Below are 25,096 nucleotides of genomic sequence, written 5' to 3'. Positions count from 1 at the left end.
TTTTCACTCCTTTTCTTTGAGGAATATTATAGTTTTAGCTCTTACATTAAGTCTCTGATCCATTTTGAGTTAACACTGAATATGGTATAAGGTAAAGGTCAAACTTCATCCTTTTACACATGAATATTGAGCTGTCCCTAAGTCATATTTTTGTTCATTCTCTAGCATGCCTTTATTTCCTCAGTAATCTAAGTAACTATATATAATTTCAAAAGCAAGGGAAAGGCAAGCCTATACTTTTGGACACTTACTGTATCTAACTTATTTCCTTTAAAGTATAACTCAAGAGCTTCCCAGGTGGTGCTAGTGGTAAAGAACTCACCTGCCAATGCAGGATACAAAAGAGATTAGGGTTTGATCCCTGGGTTGGGAAGATTCCCTGGAGGAGGGCATGGCAACCCATTCCAGTATTCTTGCTTGGAGAATCCTATGGACAGAGGAGCCTGGCAGGCTACTGTCCATAGGGTTGCACAGAGTTGGACAAGACTAATGGCACCCCACTCTAGTACTCTTGCCTGGAAAATCCCATGGATGGAGGAGCCTGGTAGGTTGCAGTCCATGGGGTCGCTAAGAGTCAGACATGACTTGAGCGACTTCACTTTCTCTTTTCACTTTCATGCACTGGAGAAGGAAATGGCAACCCACTCCAGTGTTCTTGCCTGGAGAATCCCACGGATGGGGGAGCCTGATGGGCTGCCGTCTATGGGGATGCACAGAGTTGGGCACGACTGAAGCGACTTAGCAGCAGCAGCAAAGTGATTTAGCAGAAACTAAAACTCAGAAAGACAGGCCAGGCAATTATGGCTCTACTTTTATTTTTCTTAAAATAACTAACTTCCTATTACTGAGGTAGTTTATTGGTAGTTATGTACCAGTAAGCTGAGGTATTACTAGTTTTTCCATGGAAAGTATAAACACTCCATAAAAAAAGTTAAGACAATCTATTTAAACGTTAAATGCAAAAAAAAAAAAAAAAAAAATCTTCAATGCCACATCTAAATGTGTTACGGCAGTGATAAATTATATAAAGTCTTTAACTCAGAAAAATCAATGTTTTTCTATTTAGATTGTTTCTAAGCCCTCTTGTAAAAACGTACTTGGTGAATATTCTTTCTAAACTTTTAAATGTTTTACTCATCTCCTCTGAAACAACCAAGTATTTTGATAAAGTGCAAGACTGCTGCTGCTAAGTCACTTCAGTCGTGTCTGACTCTGTGTGACCCCATAGACAGCAGCCCACCAGGCTCCCCGTCCCTGGGATTCTACAGGCAAGAACACTGGAGTGGGTTGCCATTTCCTTCTCTAATGCATGCAAGTGAAAAGTGAAAGTGAAGTCGCTCAGTTGTGTCCAACTCCTAGGGACCCCATGGACTACAGCCTACCAGGCTCCTCTGTCCATGGGATTTTCCAGGCAAGAGTACTGGAGTGGGTTGCCATTGCCTTCTCTAAAAGTGCAAGACTACTATCCTGCATTTTCTGAATTTATAACTATACCACAGCCTGATTTCAGTTTCTGCCTTTTAGAAAGCAAAATAATCTACTTTTTACAAGCTATTTTGTCATAAAAGTAACCAGATATGTCTACTGATTCACTAATTTTTTAGGTGAATTGAATCTTATCAAAATAAGCATTTAATTTGTCAACTGCAAAAGATTTTGGGGGAATATAAAGGTTAAAATCAATTTCATGCCCTTTATAAAACCAACCTTATCCCTTAAGCTGTCAATTTTAAACCATTCCAACAGTTTGGTCCCAACATCCAAAGGACTTGCAAGAAATGTTCTGTAAGTTAATAGGAAATCTTCTATATAAGTTGGGTCCACAATGGAATGCTCTTCTATTAAATGCATGATGAGACGCTCAGGTGTTCCCTAAAAATCAAAACAAAGAATTAGAAGATAAAAAAGTAGCTCAGGAACCAAATAACTCCTATTGATTACTTCCCTTTGTAGCTCCTCGATTACAAAGTCCTCAAAGTAAAGTTTCCTCTTTAAAACTGTCAGCACTGGAAGTAGGCAGTGTCTCTAGGTTGTAGTCCATCATCACGCAGAAGTTTAGAGGAAAATAAGGCAGAGGATTAAACATGCACAACAGCATTACCTTGGCTGTAGCTGTTTTATCCGTATTTCATTATAGCTATGAGGGGATAATATAATAACTATCTTGAGTAAAGAGAAGGAAGAGGGGCTCCCCTGGTGGTCCAGTGATTAAGAATCTGCCTTGCAAAGCAAGGGAAATCGATTCAATCCCTGGTCTAGGAAGATCCCACATGCCATGTTGCAACTAAGCCTGTGCACCACAACTACTAACTGTGCTCTAGAGCCCAAGAGACTTAACTACCGAACCCACGCACAGCAACCGCTGAAACCTGTGCGCCTACGGCCTGTGTTCCACAAGAGAAGTTACCGCATAACACTAAGAAGCCTGCACATAACAATGAAGAGTAGTCCCCTACTTCCACAACTAGAGAAAGCCCCTGTGCATCAACAAAGATCCAGCACAGGCAAAAAATAAAATAAATAAGAGAAGAAAGGATAAGAGTTAAAGAAAATAAATAAATAAATAAAGCTTTCTTCCAAATTTAATTATCCTTAAATTCCCTTCTGTTCCAGGTTATGGGAACAACATAGTTCAAGACAGCTTGTTTTATTACTGTCACTTCTTGGAACAGAGATTTCCTCTTCTGCGGTTTCTCCATTCCCATTTGCCAGAGGAACCAGAAGTTCTACAGACACTTTTTACATGCACACAGAGTTTAACTGCTTGCCTGTTTCTCAATTTATAAAAAGGAATAAAAGTAAAATTTATCTATTGCTCCTCCTTGAATTTCTGAATCACTGTTAAAATTTACTACTCTGCTGCTGCTGCCAAGTCACTTCCGTTGTGTCCGACTCTGTGTGACCCCATAGACGGCAGCCCATTAGGCTCCCCCATCCCTGGGATTCTCCAGGCAAGAACACTGGAGTGGGTTGCCATTTCCTTCTCCAGTGCATGAAAGTGAAAAGAGAAAGTGAAGTCGCTCAGTCATGTTCAACTCTTAGCGACCCCATGGACGGCAGCCAACCAGGCTCCTCCGTCCATGGGATTTTCCAGGCGAGTACTGGAGTGGGGTGCCATTGCCTTCTCCTAGCAGCATCTTAAAAAATGGGTACACAGAATAAATACAGAAATAAACCAGGTATTAAGCCAAATATAAAAATCAATTGTTGCCCATAAAGTCAGATTTCAATTTGGTGCATTCATCCTAATGATTTCATTGGCCAGAATTATTGCATGACAAATATACATTAATACTAACAATGTTCTTGTTTAAAAATTTATTACAAGATTAAAAAAGGGTACCCACTGCTAAGCAGGTATGTAAATCATTTCTCTAGAAGGAAGTCAGAGAAAGGCTCTTCAAGTTACCTATTTAAGGGACAAGATAATCACAGGTCATTCTTATTCTTCTCCCACCTTCAAAAACACTCTAAGAATTCCAAATCGGGTCTGTCATTCAGGAAAATCACAATTTGACGTCACTCAAATCTGGTTCTCAGATCATACATACAATATGTCAGGGGTGAAAATGACTGACATGTTAAAGAAAAGCCGTTATTTTGACTAGGTAAATCACTGAGGAGGGATATCTGTGGAGATTAGGTTGTATTTTAAAAAGCAGTATTTAATGACAAGTTCCATAATCATGCAGAGGCACTTACCAAACTGCTCACTAGCATCCAATAAGGTGGGATGCTGGGAGACAGGTACGCTGAGTGGGCAGGTGAAGGAGATGGCTAGCTGGTAGAGTTTGGTTATGATGAGCAAGCAAGTAAATATACAGAGCATAACAAGAGCCACTGTTAGATAAGGTTATTTACAATGAGGGAAAGGAAAAGGCTACAAAACTAACTCTGTGGTACAGTACTAGAACTGGGAGTCCTGGTATAAGCTCACGACTGAGACAGATATAAAAAGGAACAGATGTGCATGAATTTAGTTTATATATATTCCTATCTCTCTGAGCAAAGGCTCTAGAAGCAATGACACCTCAGTAGCAGTGAACAGAGTGAGTGCCCTGATTTTGGTTTTTAAATGTTATTATCTACTAGGAGGATCCAGGGCTCTCTGGAGCAATGCCTGATTTCAAAGCAGGGGTAGGAAAAGTAAAAGATGAGCCTGGAACATCTTGTTTTGCCAGATAACAAGGAAGCTCTCAAAAATGATGGGAACATGTCAGAAGAATACAGGAATCAACAATCTTAAGAGGGTCCCACCATCTAAATCTGGGACAATCAGACAATCAGAACAATGCTGATGGTAAAGAAATACATGAGAACATTCTAATCAAAGAGGAGAGAATGCCATTCTTACAGGAGAATGACAATAAAATAATGGAAATAGAAAATCACCATTTCAGGCAGGAGTAGTCAATCTAAGTGAAGACTGGTGGATAGAGGTCTGCAAGACATACTGACACTATCCCAGAACATCAATGCTTCAAATGCTTATCAATTACAACGGGTAAAATGGTGATTTCACAGTAAAGACACCTGACAGACACCAGGTCTCTGTGGACCAGGTGATTAAGATTAACTTCACTAGTGGTGGCATAGGCGGACATTGTGTGCTCCCTGATACGATGTACTGAGAAGAGCAGAACATTATTTCTGTGGGGTTCCAGCCAGGAAAGTATAACTTTAGTCTGGGCAGGAGGAAACAGCGGACAGATCTAGTCTGGGGGTCATACTGTAGACTGTAAGGTGTACATTCATCAAAATTGCTGAGAATGTGAAAAGGGAATAACTATTCCTGGAGTAGACTTAAGTGACATGACAACTAAATGCAACTGTGTGCCTGGATGAGATTGAGCCAAAAATGAAAAAAAGCCATTTTGGGGAGAGTTGGTGAAAATCTAAATGGGGTCTGTGGGCTGAATGGCTTTACTTTATCAATGTTCATTTCCTAACTTGAAGGGCTCCATGGTGTTTATGTAGGAGACTGTTCTTATTTTTAGGAAGTACACAATGAAATATTTTGGAGTAATGAGGCATCACATGTGCAGACTGCTCTCAAAAGATTGAAAAAATACTGATGAAAATGGAGGATATGCAGAGAAATGTTAACGGTGGGGGAACCTGAGTCAGGATACTCTAAACTGTTCTTGCAACTTTTCTGTAAGTTTGAAATTATTTAAAAAAAAAAAAAAAAAAGCCTCAACATGAGCCTTCATAAAAAGACAGCCTGTGACAATCCACACATATATTCGAATTTTTTCCTACAAAGAAAGCTTACACTTATCAGCTTAGGAAAAGAAAAGGAGTGTTTAGATATAGTCTGACTCTTAAGGAATATCTGATCTGACCAACCAGTCCCTCTTATTGTTAAATAAACAGCTGCACTTATAATGAAAAATAACACATTTAGTTATTTTGCAACCAAGACTAGCTTGAAAAGAAAAAACTGTCAAGCATTTATTTCCTCTCTTCCAACTATAATTGCTCTATTTTACATCTGTGTGTGCTCAGTCATGTCTGACTCTTTGTGATACATGGACGGTAGCCCACCAGGCTCCTCTGTCCATGGGATTTTCAAGGCAAGAATACTGGAGTGGGTTGCCATTTCCTTCTCGAGATTCAGATGCCATTAAGACAGGCAGACAGGAGAGTGGAAGGCAAAGATCAGAGGGGAGAGGGAATCAGAGAAGGGAAAACAACATGGGTATTAAGACTCTACAGCATGCTAAGGCTTTTGATTTGCCACATTTAGCCCTAATAAAGACCTGCCATAGAATCCCCATTTTCAGATAAGAAAACTGAGGTTCAGAGAGGCTAATGTCTATTTCAATGACACACAGATCCCATCAGCGGTCTCCATCTTCATCTAGGATTCTTGTACGTTGATGGTTGGTCCTTTCAATTTGTTTTGTTTCTAAATATTGCTATCTTTGATGAAATTAACTTCCATTATTGATGAATCATACATTTGAGAAGGAAAATTCTGACTGGTATATTCTAAGTAATATCCTTTCATACTGATATACATGGCAGTGTCATCCTTACCCAATAAAATACTGTTAAAAACCAACTAAGAAAATGTCAAAAGGACACATTTATTTATATACACTGGATCCCAAAGTTAGTGAATTATCTTGCACTACTTAATAAGCACTTCAAAGTCTTTTAAACAAGATGAAGGTTTTATTGATCAATAATAAGTAAAACACACCCACCTTAATTACAATGTGTCCTTTCCTGGTTCCACTTCGATCCAGTTCACGATGCTCATGTACCATAACAATTTCTCCCTCTTCCTCAACTTTATGGGTATTTTTTTCAACATGGTTTAAAATTCTCCAATAATCCTGCTGGGCTATGCAGACAAACTGCCCAAGAACAACATGGGGACAATTAATAAACCTATAATACATAAATATATCACTATGCACCAAGGCAGAGCACAAAGGTAAGAACTCAAGTGACATCAGTTCTTTTTTATTTAGCCCCTTTACTCCTTAACAAAAATCAAGGTAAAAAAAAAATAAAGCATGCACAAAGAGACCAAAGAAGTTAAATCCATGTGAATTCTGCTCTAAAAGGAGAAGTAAGCATATACTTCTTTCAAAACTGACACTATGCAAAGAAAACATGAAGCAGGAGTAAGTTAGAAACAAACAACTCAGAAGTTCCTATTTCTTCCTCTATTGGGAAAAAAAAAACAAAAAGGAGACTGAGCTGGCTAATATCACATAGATATTTAACAAACAAACATTTATTGGGTATACTCTCTTTAAAATATGTATAGTTTAATTCCACAAATATTTGCATCAGATATAAAATCTACTTTCCTTTATTAACTGAGTTTTTCAAACTTCTAATTCTCAAATCAAGCTATTTTATTTTGAGGAAGGAAAAAGGCTCAGCCATTTAAAAATCAAGAAACAGGAGAACCAAAAAAAACCCCAGAAACAAAAGAACATACACTGCTATATTTAAAATGGATAACCAACAAGGACCTACTGTACAGCACAGGGAACGTGGCTCAATGTTACGTGGCAGCCAGGGAGGGAGTGCAGTTTGAGGGAGAGTAGATACAACGTTTATGTGTGACTGAAAGTATCCTTCACTGTCTACCTGAAACTATCCTAAATAATCCACTCTACTCCAATATAAAATAAAAAATTAAAAAAAAAAAAAAAGAAAGAAACAAGAGAACATTACCAGAGATAAGCTTACCTGACAGTCATCTACTTTAGTCCTAACAACTCCATGCATGTACTGTTTATCCAGAGTGGGTGTGATTCCAAAACTATTTCCCATAAAGAGATTGTCAACTTTTCCATCTGGATGACTGATTTCCACAGTGCCATTTAAAATAACATACCATGAATCAAGCTATAGAGAAGACGACAGGTTTTAGGAATCTTTGAGAAAAGATGATTATATGTTAACTTTGAAAAATAATCAATCAGTACATAGAACTCATATAATTTATAAAAGATTTCATTATATTATTGAATATTCCATCAGATCAGAATGTATTAGTAAATAACACCGTTTCTATTAAGCAAACAACAACAGTTTATTTTACTCTTTATTCTTTTAGTCACCAAATGAAATCAGGGACCCTCATAACTGACCAAAATACTCTTAAGACAAAATACTGCTGCTAAGTCACTTCAGTTGTGTCCGACTCTGTGTGACCCCATAGATGGCAGCCCACCAGGCTCCCCCGTCCCTGGGATTCTCCAGGCAAGAACACTGGAGTGGGTTGCCATTTCCTACTCCAATGCATGAAAGTGAAAAGTGAAAGTGAAGTCTCTCAGTCGTGTCTGACTCTAGTGATCCCATGGACTGCAGCCTACCAGGCTCCTCCATCCATAGGATTTTCCAGGCAAGAGTACTGGAGTGGGGTGCCATCGCCTTCTCCGAAGACAAAATAATGTTATGGCTAAGACCACAGTTTAGTTGCTTAGTCTTGTCCAACTCTTTGAGATCCCATGGACTGCAGCATGCAAGGATTCCCTGTCCATCACCAACTCCCGAGCTTGCTCAAACTCATGTCCACTGAGTTGGTGAAGCCATCCAACCATCTCATCCTCTGTCGTCCCCTTCTCCTCCTGCCTTCAATCTTTCCCAGCATCAGGGTCTTTTCCAGTGAGTCAACTCTTCACATCAGGTGGCCAAAGTGTTGGAGTTTCAGCTTCAGCATCAGTCCTTCCAATGAATATTCAGGACTGATTTCCGTTAGGACTGACTAGTTTGATCTCCTTGCAGTCCAAGAGACTCTCAAGAGTCTTTTCCAATACCACAGTTTAAAAGTATCAATTCTTGGTGCTCAGCTTTCTTTATAGTCCAATTCTCATATCCATACATGACTACTGAAAAAACCATAGCTTTGACTGATGGACCTTTGTTGGCAAAGTAATGTCTCTGCCTTTAAATATGCTGTCTAGGTTGTCATAGTTTTTCTTCCAAGGACCAAGCGTCTTTTAATTTCATGGCTGTAGTCACCATCTGCAGTGATTTTGAAAATCACCAAGAAAATAAAGTCTGTCACTGTTTCCATTGTTTCCCCATCTATTTCCCATGAAGTGATGGGACCAGATGCCATGATCTTCGTTTTCTGAATGTTGAGCTTTAAGCCAGCTTTTTCACTCTCCTCTTTCACTTTCATCAAGAGGCATTTAGTTCCTCTTCACTTTCTGTTATTAGGGATGTATCATCTGAGTATCTGAAGTTATTGATACTTCTCCCAGAAATCTTGATTCCAGCTTGTGCTTCATCCACTCCAGCATTTCACAAGATGTACTCTGCATATAAGTTAAATAAGCAGGGTGACAATATGCAGCCTTGACATACTCCTTCCCATTTAGGAACCAGTCTGCTGTTCCATGTCCAATTCTAACTTGCTTCTTGACCTGCATACAGATTTCTCTGGAGGCAGGTAAGATGGTCTGGTATTCTCATTTCTTAAAGAATTTTCCTCAGTTTGTTGTGATGTACACAGTCAAAGGCTTTGGCATAATCAATAAAGCAGAAGTGGATGTTTTTCTGGAACTCTCTTGCTTTTTCGATGATCCAAGATGTTGGTCATTTGATCTCTAGTTCCTCTGCCTTTTCTAAATCCAGCTTGAACATCTGGAAGTTCATGGTTCATGAACTGTTGAAGCCTGGCTTGGAGAATTTTGAGCATTACTTTGCTAGCGTGTAAGATGAGTGCTATTGTGAGGTAGTTTGAACATTCTTTGGCATTGCCCTTTTTGGGGATTGGAATGAAAACTGACCTTTTCCAGTTCTGCGGCCACTGCTGAGTTTTCCAGATTTGCTGGCATATTGAGTGCAGCACTTTCACAGCATCATCTTTTAAACAGATTTGAAATAGCTCAACTGGAATTCCATCACCTCCACTACCTTTGTTCGTGGTGATGCTTCCTAAAACCCACTCGAATTCACATTCCAAGATGTCTGGCTCTCGGTGAGTGATCACACCATCGTGTGGGACATGAAAATCTTTTTTTGTATAGTTCTTCTGTGTATTCTTGCCACTGCTTCTTAATATCTCTTTCTGTTAGGCCCATACCATTTCTGTCCTTTATTGTGCCCATCTTTGCATGAAATGTTCCCTTGGTATCTCTAATTTTCTTGAAAAGATCTCTAGTCTTTCCCATTCTATTGTTTTCCTCTATTTCTTTGCACTGATCACTGAGGTAGGATTTCTTATTTTTCCCTGCTAATCTATGGAACTCTGCATTCAAACGGGTGTATCTTTCCTTTTCTCCTTTGCTTTTAGCTTCTCTTGACGTACTCCTCTGGAAGTAAGACCACAAACTCTTGGAATTTGAATCCAGAATCTGCCACTGACCAGCTGAATGAGTCTGGGAAAGTTGCTTCAGTTTCTCTACTGCTATAATGAGTGTAACGATATCACCTATCAGAGAACTTTTGTGTCAATTAAAAATGAGTTTATTACAAATCAAGTAATAAATAGCAATAAATTCCAGACTGGAATAATGTCTGGCACACAGCAAACATTCAAAAGACATAAAAAAAAGGTAGTTACTGATTAAGAAAAACTATTAAAAACTTGAATTTTAAGGTATACCTAAAAATATATCAAAAATTTCTAATGTTAAGAAAATACTGCTCTCAATTTATACCAAAGTATTTAATGCTCTAAAGAGACATATTGTAACGCCTACTGCATATCCATGAAAGACTACTTGTTCTCACTTAATATCCCTTTTATTAGTCTAAACTGTCAACAATTTTAATGTGATTTAAGGAAAATCTGGATTATCAGTTCTTAAGAAGAATCAGTGACAACAAGAAATATTTTTTCAAAACTGTGGGGTTTTGTTATTTCAAATATAAAATATAATTATTGTGAAATTTCACAATTATACAAATTACTTGAGGACAGGGGCCGTGTTGGGTTTTTTCACCACTATCCTCACAGTGTTTAGAATAGTAACTGGCAAAAAGCAGGCACACAACAAAGTTTTGCTGACAGAACTGTAAAAAATTAAAAGACAAAATTTGTGGAAAAGTTCTTTAAAATCCTACTGTTTGTACAGTTGTCATTAAAAGTTTAGTATTTTCCTCCCATGTTTATCTTATCTCACACTGCTGAACTATTTATTTTATGCTTTGAAAAAAAATTCAATACTATATTCATTTGTTCAAACTTTTTTTTTTTTTTTAGTATATCCCATGTGCTAAATGTTTTCTAGGATACAGGGAGAAATCATGTAAATGAAGCTAGAGGTAAGGCCCCACCTTCAAAGATTTCTATCAAATCAAAGATTTCTATTACAATCATTTGAAAAGCTATACGAAATTATAACCTGTGGCCACATACTCATTTAGTTAACCACTGCTTATTTGGGGGATATATTTTGGTTATTTCCAATTTTTAATATTATACAAATGTTACAATGAATATATCTTTTGTGATAACTCTTGAGTTTTATATTGTCTGGAGGAGAGACATTCAGAAGGGTAATAACAGATTAGAGACTATTAAAAGTCCATGTTAAAAATTGCTAAATGATTTTCCAGAAATACTGCTTATATTCCTATTAACAGTATATATGACAGTGTTCATTGACTGATAGCTCACTATCAATTTTTATCAGTTCAATAAGAAAAGCAGTGAAGTGCTACCTGATAGCAGCAACACATTTCAATTCCTCTGAATCCTCCCCTCCACCCATCCACAAGTTGCCATCCAAGCATTTTTGAAAACAAAACTGCCACATAAATGCCTCAACTGACAGCAGTTCACTAGGAGGCACAGGTATGAAGACAATTCCTTTGTTTAAAAAGAAAATGGGTAATATAAAAAAGGGATAGGAGATTAAATACTTGATAACATTTAATAATATTATAAATATACTAATAAAATAATAATATCTTCAAGTCTTACAACTTAATTTGAGAAGTTAAAAAACAAATTTGGTCCAATGAATTACTGAACATCTATTTTGTGTAAGGTCCATGGCCAAGAAATCAAAATTAAGACAAAATCAAACAAAATGAAACTTATCTCTTCAGAAATTATAACTGCCCCCAAATCAGCATTCATTTAAAAAACTGTATAACTTTTAAGTCAAGATTTATACAAGTTTATGCAAATTAAACATTCTAAAAATCAGCTGCCACAGCAAGTAATGTGTAACAGATATTTGCTAACCTACCTCTTGCCCATCTTCAAGAATGACAGCTCCAGCCTGCTCTACCACTTCAAAAATCATCACTGAGCAGAGTTCTCTCCTTACAGACATGGTCATATTTGCAAAAGCGGGAAGCTGGTGCATAAACTCCAGCAATTGTTCTGTTAGAAAACAGAAATTCTACTTTAGTGCTCATCAAGGACTACAGTTTAAAGATACAATAAAATCTAGAATCCAATACCCAATTTCCTAATCAACTTATGAATTCATGATGCTTAACTAGAGAAGCCAAGATGCAAGATGACTGTTGCTTAAAAAAATCTGGTTAATGGATACATTCTGACTCACACAAAAATACAGCCATAAGAATTCACAACTTCCAGAGAAAACCTGGAAACTACAGGTTCAAATGATACTGGAGAGTTTAGCTAATTCTCATGGTGGTTAGGTTTAGTGATGTCCTTTGGTCTAATAAATTACTGAAAAGAGCTTTTGTCTGTTTCTTATGGGCTTGAGTTTTAAGTAGTTATTAATAAATGTCAGTAAGTAATTAAATTAGGGATAACAAATGTGAATACTACTTTAAGATTTGTCAAAGCAAATACAAGGTAACTGTCTAATTTAACCAAGAAATGTTTGAGTGCCTGAGTCCCTTCTCTTATATAGATATGCGAGCAATAAAGACAAATATAAGGGAAAAAAAATACATTTAAGCAGTCAGCTTTTAAAGCTGAAATAGAGGAAAATGATAAGAAGTTATCAACCCACAGATAACTGTAAGTGAACTATATTTCATCTTTTAAATAAACCTTGTAAAAAGTACATAGTGTACAATTCTTTATCACTGAAAATGCACTTACAGTTTCTGTCCAGAAAGCATTCACAACATGAGTCTCAACTGTAGGTTGCATAACTATACTATGTGTTATTAGCATGATAAGGAATGTTTAAACCTATAGATCTTAACTCCCATAGACTATAATAATTACTAGCAGTATTTTCTGATTTGAATCACAGCAATATAACTCTTTTAAAAGAGAAATCTAGGATACAATCTTAAATGAATCATAATATATAATGATACTAAGTAATCTCTGTCCTTAAAGATGACATTAGCATCTTTAGTATTATTCAATCTCGAATGTAAAGTACAAGAAAGTAAAGAAAAATTCATAAAATTTGAATCAAAAGCTGGAGAGGCAAAACTATGATTTCTTTTTTTTAATAACATTTGAAATCTTTTAAAATTCACAGACACTGGACACTGATGTCCTGTGTTGTAAGTACCTTACGGACATGAAAGGGGAAACCACTTAAATGCAATCAAAGCTTTTGTTTTATAAACTGGGGCAAACAGAATGTGAGGTCTCTCATCACCCAAAGATCATCAGGGTTGATTCAGCTGATCTGGTTGTCCAGGCAAGTGTCCCCTTCCTCCGCCACCACTTCAGGCATGTGTCCCTCTTGAAGTTGTACACTTAATCAAAGACGACAAGCTGTCCCGATACAGGAGTATCTTGAAAAGAACATTCCCTGACAAAGGGGAACTGTCCTTTGGTTAAGGGTATAGGAGGAGCTGTGTTCCACTGCTAGAACCTCCGAACAAGCTCTTCTATCAGGGCAGCTAGCCTCAAAGATGTCCCTAAACAAATCCGGCCTCTTGGTCATGTCTGGATGTAGTCCTCTCCCTTACTGCATGAGGGCTGCTTTGTGTGACAAACATAATTGGGAAGAAGCAATGACGTGTCATTCCTGAGGTCAGATCAAAAAAGACACTGTGGCATCTGCCTTATTTTCCCCTGAATAAGAAACCAACTGCCATGTTGTGAGAACTTTTAAGCCATCTCTGGAGTGGCCTGCATGGAGAGGAACCGAGGTTCTATGAACAAAGCCACATGAGCAGCCACCTTGGAAGTAGATCCTCTAGCTCAGGCCAGTGAAGCCTCAGATGACTGTAGTCCCTGCCACATTCTGACTACAACCACATGAGAGAGAATGAGCAAGAATCACTCAGGCTGCTCCTGAATTCCTGACCCACAAAAAATTTTCAGCGATGTGTCATTCACCAACAGGTAACTATATATAAATTAAACTATAAAATTCCTATTGTGAACAGATGTATTTCTTACCAATGTCATCATCAGTTTTATCTGCAGGTTCTTTTTCAAGACATTCTCGGACAAGATCCCGCCCTTGCAGAGGATCTGTCCGATCAATGTCTTCATCTTCCTCTTCTTCATCTTCAGAATCAACAGGTCCTTCTGGAAGACGTGTTAAATCGACATCTCCTACCTCACTTTCGGTAGCCTACAGGAAGAAATCTTGATCACTTATCACTTTATGTTATAAAAATTATGTATTACAATCTAAATGAAATACAACTATCCCTTCCACTAAATATTATCAAGAATTAGGCAACACTGTACGTTGTATCAAAAACAAAATGATACTTATTAATAAACGGTTCTCTGCCCAAAATACAGGCCATCATTTCACAGTGTGACATCTAAATTGATGTCTAAGCCAGTAAGTATAAAATGGTCAAGAGATTAAAACATCACTAAATGTATTAATACTTTTTTCCAAAAAAACCCACTTATATTCCTTAAAAGTACATTTCTTAAAATATGAAGTGAAAAAAAGAGAAAGAGTTTACTAACAATCATTTTAGGAGCACCTTGTTAGTTTACGATGGCTATTTTAAATAAGGTTATTATTCTTTCGCCACAGGTTTAGAGTCTAGTAGACTAGGGATTCACATAAATTAGGAAATAAGTATAAAACAGATAAATAACAGTACTGAAAACTGCTGAATTGCAACAACTATGAAGGACTGAACAAATACTTATGTCTTTCCAATACCTTATTACTTAATCTAACAATAAGCAAAGAAAAGCCAAGGTTACTCTAGGCAATCTTGAAGAAAATAAACTTATACTAACAAGCTGAACTTTGCAAATATACTAGTATCAGATATTTCTAAAAGAATTACCAGATTTTTAAAAAACTGTAAATTTATATTTTTAAACTTATTTATTTTAATTGGAGGCTAATTACTTTACAATATTGTATTGATTTTGCCATACATCAACATGAATCTGCCACAGGTGTACACGTGTTCCCCATCCTGAACCCCCCTCCCACCTCCCTCCCAATACCATCCCTCTGGGTCATCCCAGTGCACCGGCCCCGAGCATCCTGTATCCTGCATCGAACCTAGACTGGCGATTCGTTTCATATATGATATCATACATGTTTCAATGACATTCTCCCAAACCATCCCACCCTCTCCCTCTCCCACAGAGTCAAAAAGACTGTTCTATACATCTGCATCTCTTTTGCTGTCCTGCATACAGGGTTATCGTTACCATCTTTCTAAATTCCATATATATGCATTCAGATCAGATCAGATCAGATCAGATCAGTCGCTCAGTCATGTCCGACTCTTTGCGACCCCATGAATCGCAGCACGCCAGGCCTCCCTGTCCATCACCAACTCCCGGAGTTCATTCAGACTCACATCCATCGAGTCAGTGATGCCATCCAGCCATCTCATCCTCTGTCGTCCCCTTCTCCTCTTGCCCCCAATCCCTCCCAGCATCAGTCTTTTCCAATGAGTCAACTCTTTGCATGAGGTGGCCAAAGTACTGGAGTTTCAGCTTTAGCATCATTCCTTCCAAAGAAATCCCAGGGCTGATCTCCTTCAGAATGGACTGGTTGGTTCTCCTTGCAGTCCAAGGGACTCTCAAGAGCCTTCTCCAACACCACAGTTCAAAAGCATCAATTCTTCGGCGCTCAGCCTTCTTCACAGTCCAACTCTCACATCCATACATGACCACAGGAAAAACCACAGCCTTGACTAGACGAACCTTTGTTGGCAAAGTAATGTCTTTGCTTTTGAATATGCTATCTAGGTTGGTCATAACTATATTTCCAAGGAGTAAGCGTCTTTTAATTTCATGGCTGCAGTCACCATCTGCAGTGATTTTGGAGCCCAGAAAAATAAAGTCTGACACTGTTTCCACTGTTTCCCCATCTGTTTCCCATGAAGTGATGAGACCGGATGCCATGATCTTCGTTTTCTGAATGTTGAGCCTAAAGCCAACCTTTTCACTCTCCACTTTCACTTTCATCAAGAGGCTTTTGAGTTCCTCTTCACTTTCTGCCATAAGGGTGGTGTCATCTGCATATCTGAGGTTATTGATATTTCTCCCAGAAATCTTGATTCCAGTTTGTGTTTCTTCTAGTCCAGCGTTTCTCATGATGTACTCTGCATATAAGTTAAATAAACAGGGTGACAATATACAGCCTTGATGAACTCCTTTTCCTATTTGGAACCAGTCTGTTGTTCCATGTCCAGTTCTAACTTTTGCTTCCTGACCTGCATACAGATTTCCCAAGAGGCAGATCAGGCGGTCTGGTATTCCCATCTCTTTCAGAATTTTCCACAGTTTATTGTGATCCACACACTGTAAACTGAAAATTTAAATGTCACTCATAGAACACAATGAGAATGTATTTTGGGAAATAAAACTCTGCTGAAGTGGACTATTCGGCAATATTTCTAAACACTATACTTACTGGATTCATATTATAAATGAAAAAGCATGAATACTGAAGCAGATATGAAAAAAGTGAGTAGAACATACAGGAATTTTCATAACAAATAAGCACTCATGTATGAGTATTAACTGAAAACTACAGAACCTTCATTCAAATATGTAAGTCTCATCTCCTGTGTCAAACATTCACTCATTTGTTCCTCTCTAACTTAACCCACATTTCAAAAGGAAACAGTGACCTATTTCCGGCTAGGTAAGCTAAGGAAGAAAGTCCTTTCCTATGGATTTTTGTAACTGGAGCTGGAGAGAAGAGCATCTTTTCTTCTCTGGTTGATGAACTGGAAGAATGTGATGCAGGGCAGCCCACAGCCAAATGGGAATGTCTTTCTGTGGTGGGAGAAAATGGAATCAGCTGGCAGAGAAAGGGGTAGAGGAATGCAGAGGAAGGACACTGAACAAGAGAGCAGACAAAAAAGAGATCAAGACAGACACAAAGCAACACAAATAAAAAACCAAAAATGTGTCATGCAGGACAGAGATGGAAAGAGCAGAGCATGTGCAGCAAAGATGACCTCTGACAGAAAGTGTCACAGAGGGCGAGGAAGGAAGAGCAATCAAGCTGCCAGGAGTGAAGTGACTAGACAGACAGGGGCAGACACACTTGCAAGCATCCAGGTTCCTTGAGGTTGGAGCTGCCTCTGCTTTCTCTGGGGGTCAATTCATTATCCTTTCTGGCTTTTGTTAATACAAGTTAAGGCTCTGATACTCCAACTGAAAGAGTTCTGATTTGTTTTATAAGACCATGTTCTATACTTCCTATGGACTTCTGCACAGCTTTGAGTAAAAGTTTTAATGAATAGTTAAAGTAGATTAAAACATTTAGCTTGCAATCTTTAAGATTAGACAAGCTGGCTCTTAAGGATCATAGAGGGGCAATCCTATCTTACATGACTGTCATGCTCTCTTAAGTCATTTTTGACTATGAAATGTTAGTATTTAAGTGAAATGCATTTCTAAATGATGTATCTTTGGAACTGAAAACTTGCTAGCAAGTTACAACCTCTTTTCAAAAATGAGTAGTTTTAATTTAAATGTGTAGATACTAAAACGACTTTTCCAAAACCCAATCTATTTACAAACACTGATTTTAACCTAAGAAATTAGTGTCAGAAAAACACTGAAGTAATATTTTTCAAACAAGTTAATTAAATTTTTCAAAATTTAGACACTCACCTCTGGTATAATAGTCTTTTTCTCTTCTATCAAGTTTTAAGGATAATCTACCTTAAAGTTGAGTTCTTAACTACCTTGTTTTCAACTCAAGCTCAGGTTTTCATCCTCTGATCCAGACTATTTCAACCTCATCTCATTCTTACCTTTTAGATTTTTTCTGATAAAAAGATGGATAACTCACAATATTAATAAAGGCAAGATGCAATTGAGTTATGTGGACAATAAGGAAGTCACTTGCATCACTTGCATGAAAAATGAAGGTACTAAAGAAAATAACTTTTTAGGGAGAATGAAAATTATGGGTAGGAATTGGGAGAAGGCTGCTAAGACAATTCTTAGGAACTTTTGAAGGCCATCTGAAAAGGAAAGAATATAATTCTTTTTATCATGCCTTCTTTTACCTGAACATTTTTCAAAAGAAAAAGAATAAATAAAATTAGTTAAGAGAATATACTCAACTGCTAAAGCATTCAGAGCCTATAAGAGGGATGATGTGGTAAAATAAGAATTAAGAATAAAAAATATCAAAGAGTGACCAGAAACATGCTAGAAAATTAAAAAGGTTTTCATAATTAAAAAATAAGTAAACAAAAAGTTCGATGTAGAGTCCAAGGTCTTCAGTTCAGTTCAGTCGCTCAGTCGTGTCCGACTCTTTGCGACACTATGAATCGCAGCATGCCAGGCCTCCCTGTCCATCACTAACTCCCAGAGTTCACTCAGACTCATGTCCATCGAGTCAGTGATGCCATCCAGCCATCTCATCCTCTGTCATCCCCTTCTCCTCCTGCCTTCAATATTTCCCAGCATCAGGGTCTTTTCCAATGAGTCAACTCTTCGCATGAGGTGGCCAAAGTATTGGAGTTTTAGCTTCAGCATCATTCCTTCCAAAGAAATCCCAGGGCTGATCTCCTTCAGAATGGACTGGTTGGTTCTCCTTGCAGTCCAGGGACTCTCAAGAGCCTTCTCCAACACCACAGTTCAAAAGCATCAATTCTTCGGCGCTCAGCCTTCTTCACAGTCCAACTCTCACATCCATACATGACCACAGAAAAAACCATAGCCTTGACTAGATGAACCTTTGTTGGCAAAGTAATGTCTCTGCTTTTGAATATGCTATCTAGGTTGGTCATAACTTTCTTTCCAAGGAGTAAGCGTCTTTTAATTTCATGGCTGCAGTCAACATCTGCAGTGATTTTGGAGCCCAGAAAAATAAAGTCTGACACTGTTTCCTCATCTATTTCCCATGAAGTTGTGGGACCGGATGCCATGATCTTCGTTTTCTGAATGTTGAACTTTAAGCCAACTTTTTCCCTCTCCACTTTCACTTTCATCAAGAGGCTTTTGAGTTCCTCTTCACTTTCTGCCATAAGGGTGGTGTCATCTGTATATCTGAGGTTATTGATATTTCCCCCGGCAATCTTGATTCCAGCTTGTGTTTCTTTCAGTCCAGCGTTTCTCAGGATGTACTCTGCATATAAGTTATATAAAAAGGGTGATAATATACAGACTTGACGTACTCCTTTTCTTATTAGGAACCAGTCTGTTGTTCCATGTCCAGTTCTAACTGCTGCTTCCTGACCTGCATACAGATTTCTCAAGAGGCAGGTCAGGTGGTCTGGTATTCCCATCTCTTGAAGAATTTTCCACAGTTTATTGTGATCCACACAGTCAAAGGCTTTGGCATAGTCAGTAAAGCAGAAATAGATGTTTTTCTGGAACTCTTTTGCTTTTTCCATGATCCAGTAGATGTTGGCAATTTTGTCTCTGGTTCCTCTGCCTTTTCTAAAACCAGCTTGAACATCAGGAAGTTCACGGCTCACGTATTGCTGAAGCCTGGCTTGGAGAATTTTGAGCATTACTAGCATGTGAGATAAGTGCAATCCCTGACTAAACAAAGAGAAGCCAACTCTTTAAGGTAAAGATAGGCATGACGACCACCAAGACTGGAAGTCACTATATGATGTTGCTGAAGATGCAGTTCCTAGGAATGCAGTTTCTTTAATAATTAAATAAGATTTTTTAAAAATGTAGTATCCACAGTGTCCAGCATACAATATAAAATTATTAGACAGATGAAGACACTAGAAAATGTGACCATAACCTGGAGAAAAACCAATATAAAAATATCCAGGAATGATGAAACTAGGAGACATGAATTTTTGATATTTAAGTAAATTCAGGGATTTAAGGTCTGGCCTTTGAACTATTTTAATCCCAGCAGCTGGGATACAGCAGATCCTCAGAAAGATTATGATAAATAGATTAAGCTCAGGGGGAAAAAAGTATATTGGCCAAAGGACTAAAAAATATTACATGTTTTGTGTTTTTCTTTTCTCATAGTATGAATGTGTCTCTGTGTACACGTATAAATATAATTTGGTGAGGTAGACAGTCTGAGATGGTTTTATGTTGACTTGGCCTTCTCCAAATAAACCACCAGAGGATATTCTTTTTCTGTCTCCATCTACATAAACGTGAAGCTACTATGAGGAGAATAAATTAGTATGAGAAGTTACACAAATTATAGAAGCCACATTTTCAAATTTAGAGCAAAGATTAAGCAGAACCTGAGATTTTCAGTGCTTATCTCTACTGAATTCCCACTTTCAATATTTCATTCAACCTTTTTCATGGATCATTTACTCCTTAAGTTTCCTCTTAGTCTTTCTAGTCATGGCAACATGAAATTAATCCTTCACAGTAATGCATTCTAGGCTGGCCCAGTCCAGTATCTCTACAACAGGGCCGGTAGGGAGGCAAGGTCTCCTTTGTCCTGGATTGTCAATCAGTTAGTAGTAATCCTATACATTTTCCCTGGAAACAATATTGATTTCTATTTTCAAATATAATGCAACTAAAAACATTTCTAGATTGCTTAACTGCCAAAGCTGTGCTTAACTCAGCATGAGATATAAAAGGAAGAAACTTCACACTAACAATAAATTATGATGATATTGATCAAGCTTACAGGTAACTACACTAAAAAGCTACACCAGAAAGTTTCATATAGTCAAAGCTATGTTTTTTCCAGTAGTCATGGACAGATGTGAAAGTTGGACCATAAAGGCTGAGTGCCAAAGAAATGATAGTAGTCCCCTGGACTGCAAGGAGAGTAAACCAGTCAATCCTAAAGGAAATCAACCCTGAATATCCACTGGAAGGACTGATGCTGAAGTTCCAATACTCCGACCACCTGAGCTAAAGAGCTAACTCATTGGAAAAGACCCTGATGCTGGAAAAGAACTGACGGCAGGAGGAGAAGGGGATGACAGAGGATGAGATGGTTGTATGGCATCACCAACTCAATGGACATGAGACTGAGCAAACCCCAGGAGATGGTGATGGACGCCAGGGAAGCTTGGTATGCTGCAGTCCCTGGGGTTGCGAATAATCAGACTCAACTTAGCAAATGAACAACATCAACAACAGCAGCACAACATAAAAAAGCAGAGTGAAAAAAGTGATAAGACCCACAGAAAAACTGCTGTGGGTTCCAACATGTGAGAGGCAATACAAAAATGTCATCTAGGTGGAGCTGCAGGAAGAACAAAATTACGAAAGTAGGAGTAGGTAAAGACAAACTCATTCGGGGAATAGCATATGTATTTGTCATGGACTAGAATCTCAGTTCAGTTGCTCAGTCGTGTCTGACTCTTTGCGACCCCATGAATCGCAGCACACCAGGCCTCCCTGTCAATCACCAACTCCCGGAGTTCACTCAGACTCATGTCCATTGAGTCAGTGATGCCATCCAGCCATCTCAACCTCTGTTGTCCCCTTCTCCTCCTGCCCCCAATCCCTCCCAGCATCAGAGTCTTTTCCAATGAGTCAACCCTTCGCATGAGGTAGCCAAAGTATTGGAGTTTCAGCTTCAGCATCAGTCCCTCCAATGAACACCGCGGACTGATCTCCTTTAGGATGGACTGGCTGGATCTCCTTGCAGTCCAAGGGACGCTCAAGAGTCCTCCAATACCACAGTTCAAAAGCATCAATTCTTCGGCACTCAGCTTTCTTCACAGTCCAACTCTCACATGACCACTGGAAAAACCATAGCCTGACTAGACGGTCCTTTGTTGGCAAAGTAATGTCTCTGCTTTTTAATATGCTATCTTGGTTGGTCATAACTTTCCTTCCAAGGAGTAAGCGTCTTTAAATTTTATGGCTGCAATCACTATCTGCAGTGATTTTGGAGCCCCCCAAAATAAAGTCTGACACTGTTTCCCCATCTATTTACACATTAGGTCATAGAAAATGGTGTAAATGATATTCCTGTTAAGCACTGTTCTTAGGATGTATCTCTTCTCTTTTCCCCATTCCTCCAAATTAAAAATACAGTTGACTCTTGAAACAAGATTGGTATTAGTAGCACCAACCCCCTCCACCCCAATGTGAAAATCTACGTATAACTTTATACTCCATCCTCTGTATCTGTGGTTCAGTACATGTAGCATCTATTTACTGAAAGAAAAAAAATCCATTTATAAGTGGACATGTGCAGTTCAAACCTATTTTGTGCAAGGGGTAAATGTACCTGCACATTTTGTAAGGCTCTGCTTAGACTGTTACAAGCCATGACTGATAGAGGAACTCACTTTTAAAATCTCTCAAATGCTGAAATTTGGATAACCAGGAACACTACTTCACATGATGCTGGCCAAGCATATCATGCAAAATTCTGGGCTAGATATCACAAGCTGGAATCAAGATTGCCGGGAAAAATATCAACCACCTCAGATATGCAGATGACACCATTATAATGGCAGAAAGTGAAAAGGAGCTAAAGAGCCTCTTGATGAGAATGAAAGAGGAGAGTGAAAACGCTGTCTTAAAACTCCACTTTCAAAAACTAATATGGCATCCAGTCCCATCATATCACAGCAAATAGATGGGGAGACAATGGAAACAGTGGCAGACTTTCTTTTCTTGGGCTCCCAAATCACTGCAGATGATTGACTGTAGCCACAAAATTAAAAGATGCTTGCTCTTTGGAAAGAAAGCTATGACAAACCTAAACAGCACATTAAAGCAAAAATACCACTTTGTTAACAAAGGTCCATCTAGTCAAAGCTATGGTTTTTCCAGGAGCCATGTCTGGATATGAGGATTAGATCAAAAAGAAGGCTAAGAAGGGTAAACACCAAAGAACTGATGCTTTCAAACTGTGGTGATGGAGAAGACTCTTGAGAGTCCCTTGGACTGCAAGGAGATCAAACCAGTCAATCCTAAAGGAAAGCAACCCTGAATATTCACTGAAAGAATTGATGCTAAAGCTCCAATTCTTTGGCCACCTGATGTGAAGAGCTGACTTGCTGGAAAAGACCCTGATGCTGGGAAAGACTGAAGGCAAAAGGGGAAGAGGGTGGCAGTGGATGAGATGGTTAGATAGCATCACCAACTCAATGAACATGAATCTGAAAAACTCCAGCAGGGAGTGAAGGACAGGGAAGCCTGGTGTGCTGCAGTCCATGGGGTTGCAAAGAGTTGGACATGACTTAGTGACTGAAAAGCAACTATAATCCCTCTAATCTTCTTCTACAATTTTATTCAACTTTTATTTTTAACTATATACTCTATGCCCTCCTTAAAAATTTTTAAATGTAGAAATAATAAAGTCCATTGAGAAAAATACAAGAAAAGCTGAAGAAACATACTAAAAACTACCCACAAACCTACCATCAGCAGAAAACAGGTACCATTTGGTAACACATCTCTTGAATTCATATTTACATTCCATGTATATAAGACAAATATGTATATACTTAAGATTCTGATTTCTTTTCCTTCTGTTTTTATTTTTGTACATTTGTTTAGTTTTAACCTTTACACTGTTTCTATCCTTTGGCTACTATTCTGTGCTTACCTTCTTTGGCTACACTTCAAAGAGTTTATCTTACATTTTTGCATATCTTATTTTAGTAATGTAATAGTTTTCTTCTTTAAAATTTCTGAATTTCTGGTTTAGTTCTTGACTTTCATTATTTTGGCTCATCTGTTTACTCTCCCTAAATTATTAAAACTTCTTTTATCTTATTGGTTACTTTCTATGTTTCCAGTACCATCTTTTACCTATGTTTTCATTTATGTGACCTTCTAGAAAATGTTAAACTAAAAGGGCAGAATACAGATTGATGGCTGCCAGGGCTGAGGGAGCAGGAGAAGGAACTGACTAAAAAGGAGAATACAAAATACTTTTTCAGGTGATAGAAATATTGTATGTCTTCTTGTAGGCTATACTACAGAGGGTAAATTTTGTTATTCGTAAATTACATCGCGGCATCAATCATATATACAAACACACTGACGCAAGAAGTAGAAGTGATATGACTTAATGGTGAATTATGATGATCAGGGGATGAGGCCAACACTAACTTTCAGGTTTCTGGGGACATGAAATGGTATCTTCTTCATTGTGTAACAAAGGGACTTCTTTGCTGTGCAGGAGAGCTGGCAAAGGTATCTGTCCACATTTTATGCTATGTTAAAATGAATCACTTTAAAGGCAGAATGAACTGTGGCAAGTACTACTGAGGAAGGAAACCATACAAAAGGTTGAAGCAGGGCAGCCATACTCATGGTCAGGGTCCTATAGGAGAAGACTCCAACCACACCAGCAGACAGGCTCTACCCCAGCCTCAGGTGGGCCATTCTGTAGGTGAACATCCTATAGATGCTAAAGTAAGCACAATTCTTCAGAGGCTCCTCCAAAATCTTGCCAAAGATAGAGAATCCCATTGTGTACAGCCCATCTTTTATTAATAGTTCAGGGTAAAGAACTGGCCTTTCCAAGTGACCTTGAACTTCAATTTGGTGCACTATCCTTTTGTTCCTTTTCTCATAACCATCGAGGGCTCTACTCCTTGCTCCAAAAAGGGGATCACATCTGGTCAGAGATGGATATACTAGTGAGATCAGGTATCATCAACACTACATCTTTGCTTTATGGCCTCTTTTTGCAAGGTCCAGACATTCTCATTAATCTTGAGAAAAATCTACAACCACATCCCTTAACTTCATTAACCCAGGGTCAATCTTCCTTAGGGTTCCTTCTCTAGGAAAAACAGAGTCCAGAGAAGCACAACTCTACTCTGACTTTCAGGTATGCAACAATTCTAACTTAATCCACAGGATACGTCTTTTGGGGAGAAGGTGGGAAACGCACGAAGTCCAACAACTCCATGAACACAGTAAGTGGCCCCTGAACCACCACACAGTCTTTAACATAACTTAAAAAATTCCCTGTTCTATCTACAATAAAATGATGAAGAGGGAGAATTCCTTGTTGTACTAATAAAGGGCCAAACAATGGGACGTAGATGGCAAGACCACAACAATAATCTTTGTAGAGAAAAACCTCACATGAATCAAACACAGAGGCTTTTTTCCACTTTGCACCTGCCTAAAAACTTCCCTTAACAGAGCAATGTAAATTTTCAAAAAACAGCTAAATCCATGTAACTGAACAGAACCACAGTCTAAAATAAAATGTTTTCCTTAGATAGCAATGGTTGTATTTCAAAAGATCAGTACTATATGGTAACCATTAGTCACATGTGGTGCTTGAAACATGCCTTATCTGAATTGAGACATACTGTATGTCAATATTCTTTGCCTTTTGAAGACTTAGTTAGAAAAAATAAAGTACCGCAT

General features: G+C 38.3%; 1 protein-coding gene across 10 annotated transcripts in view; it reads right to left on the bottom strand.

Moving 5' to 3' along the window:
- RAPGEF6 (Rap guanine nucleotide exchange factor 6) overlaps nt 1-25,096 on the bottom strand; it is a 227,846-nt gene that overhangs the window by 77,923 nt on the left and 124,827 nt on the right. For all 10 annotated transcript variants that reach the window (XM_070792042.1, XM_070792043.1, XM_070792033.1 and 7 more), the window contains 5 exons: nt 13,784-13,961; nt 11,679-11,815; nt 7,216-7,374; nt 6,213-6,365; nt 1,708-1,872 (listed from right to left, as the gene is read on the bottom strand). In XM_070792042.1, coding sequence (XP_070648143.1) covers nt 1,708-1,872; nt 6,213-6,365; nt 7,216-7,374; nt 11,679-11,815; nt 13,784-13,961 — 792 coding nt within the window. The remainder of the gene's footprint in view (nt 1-1,707; nt 1,873-6,212; nt 6,366-7,215; nt 7,375-11,678; nt 11,816-13,783; nt 13,962-25,096) is intronic.

Source organism: Bos indicus, chromosome 7 (genome assembly GCF_029378745.1).
Source record: "Bos indicus isolate NIAB-ARS_2022 breed Sahiwal x Tharparkar chromosome 7, NIAB-ARS_B.indTharparkar_mat_pri_1.0, whole genome shotgun sequence".
Classification (NCBI taxonomy): domain Eukaryota; kingdom Metazoa; phylum Chordata; class Mammalia; order Artiodactyla; family Bovidae; genus Bos; species Bos indicus.
Note: the sequence above shows the minus strand (reverse complement) of the source record. Positions and strands in the feature narration are given on the sequence as shown.